Below are 14,620 nucleotides of genomic sequence, written 5' to 3' on the forward strand. Positions count from 1 at the left end.
CTAGAGACTGAGGTCTGGGTTTTGCTGGATCCCAGGCTGTGAGGTGATCTCTATATGAACGGCAGCATCTCCTTTCACTCATTACTCACTGTGACATCATCATCAGAATCAGGGTCCAGCCAATAGGAAGGTGAGATGCTGTAACCTCTGACGTTTGACTTCTCGCCCTGTTTTCCATCACGCTGTGTGTTCCATCATACTGTGTAATTTGACACAGAAATGTCAGCATAAGATACTAATAGTTATGTGAGTGTGTGAACTCCACAGGTCATGACTTTTTACATCAGAAACACAATCACTTGCAAACTACTTTAAATATCCCCCGGACAATGCATCTCTCACAGTCAGTGAGACTTTTTATGTTCAACTCATTAAAACAGTCATGAATAGTGTCATGTAGATTAATGACTAAGATATGAAAAGACAATGTGTTTAAAATGTCCTTTATGATAAGACGGTATGGGTACAGATTAGATATAGGGTGGTTTAATGGCGTGGCAGCTGTGATTATGGTCCGTTTACTCAATTCACATCCTTTTTTTTAAAGTCCTTATTCACAATATGTCATTCTCCATAATGTGTAAGTGCCGTTTCTTAGGTTTCACGTGACAAAGCATGAAAGGGAACAATAATGAATAACCAGTCGACCATATTAATATAATCTTTATTGGTTTGCATGTAGAAAGGTAAAAACTGGTCAGAAATTATACATAAATGAAAGTATAGATTGTAAAAAAAGTGCCTCAAAAGAAATGTACTTTAGTGAATTTTTTTTCATTAATGCAAATTTGATGCATAAAATTTGTTAAGCAACCAATGCTGTGATTATGTAATCCACTTGAAACTGTTACTAAACATTAAATTACTCAACAGTTAATTTTATAGTTGTTAGAATAAAATTGTTTATTTTCAGTGATGTATTTCTTTTAAGTCGGTGTTGTAGTGACATAAAAAAAATGTGAGGAGCAATGCCTTTGGAATTTAATTAAGAATAAAAATCTTTTTAATTCATAATATTTATAAAGTATATTCTACAAATGATCTACTTTTACCTGATTTAGAGACCTTAAACATCATTTAGATTAGCACATTTATAGTAGGCTATATTTTTAGATTTGAGTAAGTAGTTTACACCCATGATAACATGATTTACAATACTTAATTAACAATTTACATTCTTTTTAATTAAAATACATTGTTGAAAATGAATCTTACATGAATTATTATACAAGAGATTATATGTGAAAAGGTAACCATTTACTTTCAAAATGACTGTTGGACATCTCATCCCTGCATCTATACATATTTTAATTGGGGTATATGCATATTCAATATCTGAATTATGGCAAATGTACAATAGTAAGCTACACTAAACTATTTGCATCTTAAAACCATCGTGAAGAGCCAGAGGTGTCTCTCTCTCTCTCACGCACTCACGCGCTCACTCACTCACTCTCACACACACACACACACACACACACACACACACACACAGTCGTGCTCTTGTGACTCGTGTGAGTGCGCAAGAAATTACAGTCGCGCGCTCTGAGGTAACAGTAACAGCGCTTCAGTCTGGGAGAATCTGACTCGAGTCTGGCAGACACATCCACTGGAAAGAGCAGCAGTCACAGGCTTTACGCGGAGAGCCAACACTTCAGAAGGCTACAGGTATGAGCACTTTACACACAGCCGTACAAATGCCGTGCACAGTGCGCGCTCGAGCTTGAACACTTAAAAGGAATCACCAGCATTCAGTGCACCAAAATTGTTGCATGATATGTTATATATTTTCATGCGAGTGATTCAATGATTTCGAATAGGTCTAGCCTGTTGTAGTATGTATTGAAAGAAGTTTCTGGCGCTAACGCAAGATTTTAAATAACAATACGAAGATTTAGAATTACTCAGCTTTTTGATGTAACTCATGTCAGCGCTATTCTTTGACTAATGATGAGCTCTAATTAAAATAATTGTCAAAAATAGGCTGTTTTTCTTATCTTTGTTACTTTGCCGTTATTATGCATGCAGATTTGATCTCTTATTATAGCATCAGCATCATTCTGATATTAAAGAAATATTCTGTCATCATTTAATTCACCCTCATGCCTTTCTAAACCCATATTCTTTCTCCTATTTATGGTGTTACGTAAATTATTTCTGAAATGTAACCTGGCACTGATTAGTCACAGGAGAATCTCTGATATGAGTAACATAATCTTTTTACCTGACACTAATTTGCTAATTTGATCTAATTAAGTGTTGTAAAAAGTGATAGGCTATAACAACACCGAGTAGTTCCGGTCTGGGTGCTGACCAATACCTGGGCAGGATTGTTGCATAAAAAGGTAATACAAATAAAAATACTAAAATTTAAAATTTTTAAATTTTTAATGGTGTTATTGATATTTTCACTAATATTAAAAGACACTCTGGCCTTGCTACAGCCTGATTTGTGCATAACAACACTCCTTTCACCAACTAACACTTTCAGGAAACTAGTAAGCTAGCAATGTTTATGTAACAGAGATTACATTGCTGTAAAAAATTAAATTAAATAAAATACAAATTTGGAAGTCTTAAGATGCAATGAAAGTGAATGGTGGCTGAGGGTCAGGGGCGGATTTAGTGAATTGGGGACCCCAGGCAAACTATAGGAATAGGGCCCTATACATTTGCACACATTTACCTCAACCTTTCTAAACTGAGTCAGAAGTATAAAATGTTATATTAATTTAAAATGGGGTTTTGTGGGTGAATTTTTGCATTGGTCTGAACAAAACCTGCAGAATGGATTACTGAAAATGCACATTCATTCTCTGCCAGTTGGAGGCAGTTTTGGAATGTCAGAAATGTAGCGGTTTCCCCGATAACGACTGTAAACAAAGCAACGCTGCCCTCAAAAATTCTACTTTTTCAGACAAAATGAAAATAATGCCATCGATACTTTTCTGAAGACAATCGGTTCCCTTCAGAGATTCATTCATATAAAAACTTGAATTAGTAAAAATGAGAAAAGTGTTAAAAAGCCTATATTGACGAGTAAAGTCTGCTGCTGAGTTAGGTTACCAGCGAGGACCTGGGCACCGAGGTCCGGACCTCGGTATATTTTTCATGTTCAAAAATAAAATTTGTTCTCTGAATGACTAATTTGCTGTTTAAAACTCCTCATATGAGTGTCTGCATGTATAATTCAGTTTAGACAGTTTGCAAGAATGTTTAAGCATCTTTGGTATGAAAATGATCTCAAAGTGAATAAGGCTTGAGTTGTGAGAGAGGGCGCGGGCGCAGTGTTGCCAGATCCAACTATTATAAGCGTCTTTGGACTTTGTCTTCTCCACTCAATTTGACACTTTAGAAAGTTAATAAAATGGGAAGTTGCAGTTTAGGGTTAGCGATATCTTTATCTTATTTTATTTGCAAAAGACTTGAACTAATTTTGGTTTCTTTTTTATTTATTTTTAAGTTTTTATTCATTTTCAAGCAATATCTGGCAACACTGATTGCTGGAGCTTAAGCTAACAGTAATCAAAAAAAGCCCACAGACAGGTTATTGCTGCTGACAGAATTCCACATTCTGTAAGGAAGATGCAAAACACCATGATATTATCTTTCAGAAACGTTATCAGTAGCATTTAACACTAGTACACAGATAGATCTGTAGAACAAGTAGGTTGCAGAATTAAATAAAATATGGAAACACTAGCCACAATGAATGCTATTTCATTCAGTATACTATAGTAGTTACATTTTCGCTAAAACATTCATGCTAAAGTCATGCTAAAACATTCATAAGAGCACTAAAGTTATCATCTGTATAGCAATGGTTATTTATGAAAACTATAACAGTAACATATATTGTTGCATAAATGATAAACAACTGATAAATTTATCCACCCCTAACCTAAAGTACTAACAAATTTTGATGTAATAAATATGATATTATTTAACAATGTTCATCTCTCCAAAACAGAGAAAACATCTTTCACAAACATCTACATGTCTGTCTCTTTTAGTGTTCAGTGAATATAATGAATTGTATTGTAGGGGTTGTTATAGCACAGTTCTTAACCCCACCCCAGACCTCACTAATTTTCAAACCCTGGTTACAGCCATGCCTACACTCTCCAAAGTCTGTCTAATCCTAAACTTTAAAATACATTTATTGTTAGTTATTTTAACTACAAATTTAAATTAAACAAAAAACATAATATGCACTGTTGCTCAGTATTTAATTATAGCTTCAGATCCATGATATTTTCATTTGCTACAAGCAGGATACACAAGAAACCCATTCAACACAGACATACAGATGGTCGTCATGGTAATAAACACCATAAACAACAACTGTTCGCATGTCCGTGCTTAAAGGGATACTCCATCCCAAAATGAAAATTTTGTCATTAAAGTGAAAATGAAAATGAAAATTTTGTCATTAAAGGGTTACTCCACCCCAAAATGAAAATTCTGTCATTAATCACTTACCCCCATGTTGTTCCAAACCTCAAAAGCATTGTTCGTCTTCAGAACACAATTTAAGATATTTTGGATGAAAACAGGGAATTCTGGGATATATGAAGCGACGGGAACACTTTTTGTAAGCGAAGAAAACAAAAATAATGACTTTATTCGATAATCCCTTTGTCAACGGTCTCCTCTGTGTCTGTCCATATCACTGTATGCTGTGTATGCTCTTCTGTATCAGCAGCGCCACAAGGATGTGCTGTTTCTACGCAGTGTGGCGCCCCCCCCCCCCCAAAAAGTATATTTTATTATAACAACACAAGTGAAAGAGAAAATTATATTTCTCAATATTATATTTTGTTTTCTTCGCTTACGAAAAGTGTTCCCGTCACTTCATATAACCCAGATTGCATGTCTGATGGCAGATGGAGTATTCTGACGACGACTTTCATACCTTTTATGGACCTTGACACTGATATTTATTTGGCAGTCCATGGGACAGTCACAGGGCTCCAGGTTTTCATCTAAAATATCTTAAATTGTGTTCTGAAGACGAACGAAGCTTTTACGGGTTTGGAACGACATGAGGGTAAGTGATTAATGACAAAATTTTCATTTTGTGGTGGAGTATCCCTTTAATGCGCATCTCGTATTTGAAAGGCATTTTAGGAGGCCCTTGGCTTTTGGGGGCCCAAACCAGTTCTAGCCTTTGCCTAATGGGTAAGTCCGCCCCTGCTGAGGGTCTCTGTTGGTGTTCCACAGAATAAATAAAGCCATATGGGTTTGGATTAACTTGAGGGTCTGTAAATTTTGTCGGAAGTTAATTTTTTTTGGGTGAAAAAGTAAACTTGAAGCATTTCTATTGGCAGTTTTCAAGCAATGGCTTTTCATTACTTTATACATTGTTTTATTTTTTCAGTTTTGCATGCAATGGTGTGTTTTTGTTTCATGAAATGACTTATTTTGCAATCAAGCTCTGGGTTTATTGACTGTATTGTTCTCATCAGTCAATAATTTGAAAGGTAGTGTGTTATTTGAAGTGTGTTTTGTGTATGGTTTGTGATGGCAACATTTAGTTCTGAGAGTTTTGCTATTACTCCAAGCTGATTGTAGCTTCAGTCATTTCAGTATCAGTCATTGCCTAGATTTGAGTAAGGTTTTCCATGTCACCAGGAAGGGGGTGAGGTCTGTCGTTGCACCCAGTCATATTAAATTATTCAGATACCATCTCTATTTTTCACAGAAACACAGAGCCACACATAGTGAGACACCTTTAAATAGTAGAAAAGTAGAAAATAATGTTTCTAACTAACCACCATGCACTCCACGGGGAGTTTACTGAACATGGTACTTTCTTAAAACAGTAGATACTCAAATGTGCAATGCCCCACAATAACACATGCACTGTTTTTCAGGGTTGCCCATCTGAAAATATTTTGATGAGCATATGAAGTCTTTGTGTGGCCGCCTACAAAGCCAGTCTTCCACCACGCTTTGTCTCACTATAAATGGCACCAAGCACACGCACAGCCCTTTGATCCCTTACTCAAGCCCCTTTTGTCTTTGCCGTTCACTTTCAGCAATGAAAAGGCCTGTATGCTAACAAGGGTCTGGGGAGAGAGTTGCGTTTGTGCTGGTCACTATCAACATAATAGCGAGCACGAATCAGTCCATTTTCAACCAACATTAAAGGCAGAGAACATAAACAGCTACGTTTCTTTATCTGTCTGCCATCCAGCATCTGTTTGCTGTGATCTTTGATAGCAGTGTGTAAGATTGTAGCTTTGGGGTCTGTTTTATCAGGTGAATAGGTGTCGCTCTTTGGTCCAAACTGTTTATTTCTTCATCGTTTCATTTTCACTATCCTTTAATCCTTTTCTTTGATAGTTCTGCTTATTTCTACTTTCTTTCATCTGCTCACCCCCAGTTTTTCCGCTGTATCCCTCTTCCTTTGATTCAGTTGAGTCACCCAGTTCCCAGATGGAATCAAGGGTAAACTACAATGATAATGAGAGTATAATATCCTCTCTACCCAGACCTTTGGTTTCTCAGCTAAAACAAAAATATCTTTAAAGTGGCTGATCTGTAGTGAAGGACTCTCTAACTTCATTTGTCACCTGTCTGGCTTTAGAGCTTTGCTGTTTCTCATTACATCAAAGCATAAGAAGCATCATTGTGGTCTCTTTACAGCCTTATCTCAGATCAGTTAAGCCTGGATACTGGTTTTATCCATGCAAATGATCAGGTGATAAAAAAGCAGGCTTGTTGTGTGCAACATAGTGAACAAGCAGCATTGTATGCTTGCATGTGTGCATGCCTTTTATGCATTATTTAATAATTAAACCGTAATATAAAATCAATAAAATGCTACAAGGTTACACACTATTACACGGTGAAACCAAATTATAAACTATATACCAAAATCCCATTCTTTATCAAATAAATACCATGTGTGCTAATACACGTTTTCATGGTAGAGGGCCGTGTTAGTCACCCAGCCTTCGTCGTTCCCGCAGGACAGTGTGCATATGTGACATGCGGAGGGCTAAGGATTCAGCCTTCAGGACCACCAGCTGGTCCACGTCGCATCAGACAGATCATGCAGCAGATAGATTATGCAAATGTAAATGTATCCAGTCTGTCCTGTGTATTATTTAAGCAGAATCACACGAGCAAGCGTGCTGTCATAATACTGCTCAATAAACAAGGAGTTGATACTCAATATCTTACATTTTAGGGTATGTTTACATGAAAGTATTTTCCTTTGGGTTTTTAAATAGTTTCGTAAGTGAAGTACATAACTTAAAAACTTAAATAAAAATTATTATAAGCTAAAAAAAAATTTAATTTAAATGAATAATGACAAAAGGACTATAGTGTAAAAATGTTTTGTCAGGTAACCTAAAAATGAACTTTATGTGCTTACATCTTCAACAGAACAGAAGTTATATTTAAGATTGATATTATGTAAAAGATACTATGTTGTTACAGTGTAAGATTTAAAAAGTGACGTGTCTTCAGTTTACTTCAAGATTGACACATTTATTGGTTCTTTAAACTTAAGCAAAGCTGTTGATTTTAAACAAATTTTAATAATTTCACATACTGCGCACAACTGGATGCTCAGCACCATTCAGTTTTCATCTCCTAGAAGAGTTTTGCATTTAGAATGACTTGGAGAACAGCCTTGACATTATTGCGACCCACTAAATGTATCCTCCCTTTTGATTTTAGCTGATGAGTGTGAAAGTAATTTCCTTCGAAAATGGTGCAAGAGCTGATTTGAATGACAAACTGTGTATAGACTTGCTCTGCATAAAATCATGGTAGGTGCACATGGATTGGCTGGATGGTTTTGGCAGGATCTTTTCATAGATGAGAAAATAACCCAGCTGTGGTTATTGCAGGTGGCTCATCTGAATCAGTCTCTCCCACATTCATAGGCAAATGTGTGGACCGAGTGACGCTGTGACTATCAGAGTGTAAATGCACTTCCTCCTGACTTGTTGTAGGTTTAAGTGTGTCACTGGGCAGCATGACGGAGGTGATGAACAGCTGTGACTCTGCGGTGGGAGACTACAGTGTGAGCGGTGCGTCTGAGGAGCAGAACATCTCTTTGCAGGTGGGTTGTGCTCCTCTTAGTCAACTGGCTGGATGCTCTCTTGAAATTCATATCAATATTTTATTCAAGCCACAGGAACAGGGCTAATGAAATACAAAAACAAGTAAGGAATAATATATACAGTCACTGCTCATTTTCAAATACAGAGATTTAATACAAATTATGATCATCAGACTCATTAAATTGCTATTTGCCAAAAATAAATAAATACAAGAAATTAAAATAGAAAGACAAAGGGAATGCATGGACATGAAATATTGATTTGAGTTATTTTAAATACATTTTTATTTTCTTACATGGATGTTAGCTAATTTAATAGTTAATTTAAATGTTATAGAAAAAAATAACTGGTCTAGCAACAGAACAAACACTGCAATGTCCAATGTAAATTTGTACAATTTAAAATGTAATTTTTGAATTAATTTGTATAATAGTAATAATTTAATTTAATTTAATCTGCAATCCATCTTTTTTTGTGGACCTACAATGTAACATATCTTTCTCTATTTCTCTTTAAATTTCTGGTTCACTGTTTTTAGCATTGTGTGGTGATGTTTTCATTTTCTAGGGAACTCCTAGTCTTCTGCCAGAAGGTTTATGCTTACAATAATTTTTTATACTGAAGTGTGATTTGCAAGATGGCGTCAGCGAGAAATTCTAACTTGTTATAGAATGAAAAGAGAGGTCTGCAAAGCAATATGAGAGACCTGAAAATAGCACCATTATGTTGTCATAGACAATGATATATACATATAAATTTAAAGCCCGTTCACACCAAGAATGATAACTATAACAATAACTGGTGGGAAACTGAAAAAATAAACTCATGCAAAAGTTCCAAAGTTTAAATTTGATGCACTCTGTCCTGTATTGTCATTGTCATGTGACATATCAGCGTCAGTTGCATCACTTCACTGCCATTCACAAATCCTCTCCCTTGGCAACATGAGATAGTAAAGTGTAAAGAAGTAGGAGGTCATCTGGAATACTGTGAATTTGGACATACTTCTCCCCAACTAACAGTGAATGTTCTCAGAATGGTGAACTTCTACATTCTATTACATATTTGTTAATAGAACATTATTTCAGAGTAATCTGGTCTTAATAATAATGTTCTCAAAACATTAGCACAAAAATGGTATTTATAAATTATTCATGGAATGTTTTAAACAATTCGGTTGCATTTTCTAAAAAGTTATACTTGTTTCAGAACATTCAGAGAACGTTCGAAATTAACATTCCCAGAATGTTGGCAAAATGATAAAGAATGTTCCCTTAACATTCACATAACAACAACAAAAAATTATGTTTTGAACATTATGAGACTGTATATAGTAGGGAAGTTTGCGATTTTGTTTGCAGCAATAAAGCTTCTGAAAGTGACTCCACAGGGCCATTCACATAAAATGCGAAAAATCTATAAACGCGTTTTTTTTAAAAGCTGAACTTCTTTTAACAAGTTCCGTTTTTTAGAATGCTGTGTCATGCACAAGACAATGCAAAAGAGGCATGGCATGTGTGCAACAGTCAAACACGTCCATCTAGTGCATGTTTTGCATAGAAAATCAATCAAAAAGTGGCACAAGGGAATGTGAAGGACCTCCTAACAGTATCATTCCTCTGTGTGCTTTATATTTGTGCTATGGATACTGTTCTCATAGAACTGTAGTTTTCATTCCTGTTGTGTCCATTAAGTGGCATCTTACAAAAATATTTGAGCATTCAGTCCCAGGACAGACCAATCAAAATCAACTATTCCAGAGAGCAGGGTAGGAATAGGTTACATTTTAAGTCATGGTCAGACACACATACATGATGAGTGTTTTTTTCCGGTTATCTGATAGATGACTGTGATGGGTCTCAGTAGATCTAATTGGAGCCTACCTCATCATTCATTTCAGCCTGATTGGAGTCCCTTTCATTTTGCTCACATCGCTACAAAAAGCCCATCAGATGCCTGCTCGTTCATACAGCCTGCTGGATGAATTCAAATTCCTCTCAGACACTCAAGAGAGACTTGAAAGGTCACAATCTTTTCAAGAATTGATCATCATTACCCTTTCTTTACCACAGGATGTGCAGTGCTATCATATGCTAGCTGAATGAAACATATCTGAATCTGTCATTTGCTCTGTTATGTAAGCTCTTTCTGTGCTGTGTAAACCAACATGCAAAGCTCACCCTTTTCCACTGTTGGTACAGATGCTTTTAGACCATTCACGTCTCGCTTGATACCCCACGTTGCAGACACACACTCAAGATGCTCTTGTTCACACTTCACTGCAATTGTGGAGCAATAAACATACACAGCGTGAGTCACATCCTGCTCTTTTGAACTCGGCTGTGCTATGGCAAGAGGACTCGCACAAGGCGTGAGGTGAATGCCAAACACATCATTAATAAAAAAACATTGTTTTGATGGAACTGCTGGAGGGGAGCTTTTTTGTAAACATATATTTACTCATATTATAAGTGACTGCCCAAAAAAAAAAGAAGAAGGAAAAAAAAAATTAATTCTTCTCTCTGATTGCTTATAATGGGAATGCACTGAAAATTTCAAGTAGGATTTAGTGCTGAATGCTTCCAAGGTTAAAACAGATTGACCTGACAACAGCCTGCCTTTAAAATTATTTTTAATAGGCTTTATTTTCAGTAAATATTTGATAAAACATATCATGAATATATATAATTTTTCTTTACTTTTTTGCGTTAAGCACAAAAGAAACAAAGTTTTGTGCAGGTTTATGGTAAAATTAAAACTTCTGCTTCTAATAGGATGGTTTAATGAAGTCCTTAGATCTTTAACAGAGGAAGTAAAGGTCAAATCATGCTGTTTAATGAAAACTGTCAGGACATGTTGAGAACTTTAGCTCTCTGAACTGTCGTGTACTGTGGTTTCTTATGATCCCTGTGTTATAGATCTTCCCAGACTCCCATGAACGGTTCCCAAAGCTTTCCAAACGCCTGCCATCCATCGTGGTTGAACCCCCTGAGAGCGGGGAGGTGGAGAGCGGGGAACTCCGCTGGCCCCCTGATGATCTGAGCCCTACAGACGACCCCAGAGACAAACAGGCCCAGGCTGCATGTAAGTTCATGTTAACCATAATAAGAATGTCCCCTTTAAGTTTACTGTTATTCTCTTTAATCTCATTTTTTTTTTTTCACCTCAAAATATTAATTTTAACATAACACATAAGTTTTCGTCATACTATGTGCAATACTGAAAACACAACACAAAAATGGTAACCTAAAAATAGTAACACCTATATGTACTGGTCTTAGTCAAAAATATTATTTAACATCCCTGAATCCACCTAAATTTTTTTCCACCTATTAAGTTTTTGTTAAATCAGGTAGAAGAAGCTCTTTATGGTAACAACTGCAAGTTACTTTTTTTTATAGTGTACAGTTCTATTTATTTATTTAAAAAAAAAAAAATCATGATTTTTGAAAAAAGTCTCTTATGCTCATCAAGGCTGCATTTCTTTAATCAAAAATACAGTAAAACATTAGAAATATTATTATAATTTCATATAGGCTTTTCTATTTTATATTCTTAAAGTTTATTTATGTCCTGTGATAGCAACGCTGAATTTTCAGCAAATTAATATTCTTAAAAAAATAAATAAATATTCAAAACAAATGCTAAATAAATTCACAATAAAACGTAATATATGTTGAAGTGGTTTATTTTTGTCACTTTTAATCGTGATGGTATCCTTGCTGAATTTTTATTAATTTCTATAAAAGAAAAATATCTTTTAAAAACTGTAAAAAATTCTTATAAGAGAAAACTTCAATTTAGCACAATTCGAAATTGTTGTTGTAAATTTAAAATTTCATTTCAAATGCAATTTAGCACAATTCTAAAATCACAATTCAGTCTTGTAGCATCAAATGCAGATGCATTTAAGGAAATCTAATTTTGGGGATGTTTGAATATATTGTGTTTGTATTTCAGGTGACAAGGCCACAGAAGACAGCCAAGAGATCGCAACAGAAAACTAATGGGCGATGGTTGGCACCAATCCAGCCAATCACTGTGAATGTCTTCATTATGGACAGGAGTGAATTGAAGACTCCACCAGTTAGGTCTGCCTATCATCCACACTAGAGCCGCCCACCAGCTGACCGAGGCCTGAGAGACTGTCTTAACTGAGCTAGCTCACGTGCCAAACTCTAGTGGTAGTCAGCTGCTGTGATTGAATTGTAAAAGATCTTGAATAACACCATGATACCCATTAGAAGTCACCTATGCCTGCTAAATTATAGACTGTCATTCATTTATGTATTTATTTGCTTTGGACCAAAGTCTTTCATTCCTTCCTATCAAAAGGACATAGCTTCAGGATATCAATTTGATGTATTATATAAGCATACATTAAGTGAAAATGGATTTCAGATAATATGTAAATGAACTGCAGTGCATAATGGTCAGTGTAGATTTCAAACTCTACACCATGTACAGTAGATCTCAGTTTGTTTTCACGTTCACATAGGGTTTTCTTCTTAACATGCTTTCAAGATTTGCACATATTCTTTGGCACTTGCATTCATTCTCTGTTATTCACATCGCTGCTGCTGATTTACTAGTGTTTGCCAGAGCTGCTGTAAATGTAGCTTTCTTTGCCTTAGACATTTAGTTGTAGTTACACTGTATGTATGTCATAATTTTAATTAAATTACTGTTTGTATATATATATGTTCAGACGGTCATTATTTTACCCATCATATGTATCTGTCACCTTCCAAAGGCGAAACTCTTTGGTGCTTCAGAGTGTGTTGAATATCACTGTATTCTGTAACAAATCTACTGCTCTTTTGATGTTTGAGTATTAGTCTAAAAATATTAATGATCTGTTTGGGAATGGGAATGAATGCAGCACAGTATCGCTTAGCATTAAAGGCAGTTATTTCTACATCCGTGCTCTGTTGATTCATCAAATGAATGTATGTAGGATTCCAGCCTTGACACATCACTGATTTCTTGTGGGTAGATGTCAAGTACTAGCCAAAGGCGCTTCTAGTTGAATACTGTGTTGACAAGAGCAATAGTTATTCTAGCCCAGCAGCATCAGCAGCTCTAAGCAGCTGATGTTTTCCAGCCACAGGCATTGCTAGAGCAGTTTTAGGGGGCTTCATCCCCCTTATCTTTCATCTCAACCCTCCTAAAACTTTTCTCTTTAACTTTCGGATCCCTTTAAAATCTGTTCTAATCTTCAGCATGTTTGCTGTAGTGACTGCAGTATCTGAGGTTAAGTAAGGCCTTTAAAAACTTTTTCTTTTTTTTTTAACTTCCAAACAAGGTTGTGAAGTTCATATTAGGTGTTTGTCTATACAAACTTTGCTTGTTAAAAATTACATTTATCGGGGGTATTTAAATTGATTTGAGTTTCAATTCATTGTAATTCTACAGATCTTTCTCCTGTGAAAAACAAAACTGTTAATTCCAAATATATATGCCAGTGAGGTCCAAAATAACATTGCACCCCATAGAGTTCAACAGCTGCAGATGGAAAAATCCCATTCATTTTTTATTTTATTTTTTCTATACGGGAGAATTGATAAACCTCTAAGATGGACCTACTGTGAGCTATGAGTGGACTAATGGATGGTGCATAGCTTGTTGAAAATATGTTTTTTATAAATATACAATCAACAACTCTTCAAATCAATTCAATCAAGTTTTATATTTATCCAAGTTCACTGACATTCAGAATGATTGCAGTTCTTTCCCTCAGTAAAGATGTTAAAAGGATAGTTCACCATAAAATGAAAATTCTGTCGTCAATTAGTCACCACTGAATTCCACAGTATTTTTCCCATACTAAAACTGTTTAGTTAACAGCATTCTTCAAAATATCTTCTTTTGTGTTCAACAGAAGAAAGACACTCATACAGTGTTGGAACAACTTGAGGGTGAACGATGATAAAGTAAATGTTGAGTAAATGATAATAGAATTTTCACTTTCGGGTGAACTATCCCTTTAAGTATACAGAATCTTGTACCTTTCGTTTTTCAAAAACAGTTTTTTGCTTCAAGTCAAAGTTTGTGATGTTGTGAATCACCAAGGCTTCTGAAAAAGTAGGCGGCCAGTGCTGCACTTAATTCAAGGTTGTCCAATCCATGTTTTTTATACTACATTAAGGGAGAACAATACCTTTAAAATTATCAAATTTTACTCTCTTTAAAAGACTGGCTTGTTCAAACCTTTCCCAGAATGCACAATCCTGCCCTTTCCAAGTCTCAAGTTTGCTACCTCCTGAGGACCATGTATGTTCAAGTAGAGAGAGCTGTCACGTCACGTTATTGCTCTCCAGTGGAGACTCTCCCCGGACGGAGCACTAAAAGCACATCGTCAGGTGGCTCCTGGGAAATGAACCACTGTCAAGTTCAGCCACCTCCAGCGAGAGCGGCGAGATGATTTTCACTCATTTTCTGTCACTGAATGCTGCAGGCAGAGTGACCTTGTTTGGTGCCTCAGGTTTCCGAAAATAAACATGTCACTCTCAAAGGATCTTGAAGATACCAAAGCG

At 35.8% G+C, this 14,620-nt stretch overlaps 1 protein-coding gene across 1 annotated transcript; it reads left to right on the forward strand.

Moving 5' to 3' along the window:
• The first annotated feature begins 1,460 nt into the window (after nt 1–1,460).
• LOC109095506 (protein LBH-like) lies at nt 1,461–13,002 on the forward strand. The gene is made up of 4 exons (XM_019109240.2): nt 1,461–1,668; nt 7,974–8,083; nt 11,003–11,168; nt 12,045–13,002. Exons 2-4 carry the CDS (start codon nt 7,997–7,999, stop codon nt 12,089–12,091), a joined length of 300 nt encoding a protein of 99 aa, XP_018964785.2. The 5' UTR covers nt 1,461–1,668; nt 7,974–7,996; the 3' UTR covers nt 12,092–13,002.
• Nucleotides 13,003–14,620: the final 1,618 nt, after the last annotated feature.

The sequence above is a fragment of the Cyprinus carpio genome, chromosome A20 (assembly GCF_018340385.1).
Source record: "Cyprinus carpio isolate SPL01 chromosome A20, ASM1834038v1, whole genome shotgun sequence".
NCBI lineage: Eukaryota > Metazoa > Chordata > Actinopteri > Cypriniformes > Cyprinidae > Cyprinus > Cyprinus carpio.

Bases quoted from the DNA above. Each gene is read 5' to 3' on its own strand.
- LOC109095506 (XM_019109240.2), top strand. From the start codon at position 7,997: ATGACGGAGGTGATGAACAGCTGTGACTCTGCGGTGGGAGACTACAGT. The intron at 8,084-11,002 runs GTGGGTTGTGCT...CCTGTGTTATAG, and splicing joins AGCAGAACATCTCTTTGCAG to ATCTTCCCAGACTCCCATGA. The intron at 11,169-12,044 runs GTAAGTTCATGT...TTTGTATTTCAG, and splicing joins CAAACAGGCCCAGGCTGCAT to GTGACAAGGCCACAGAAGAC.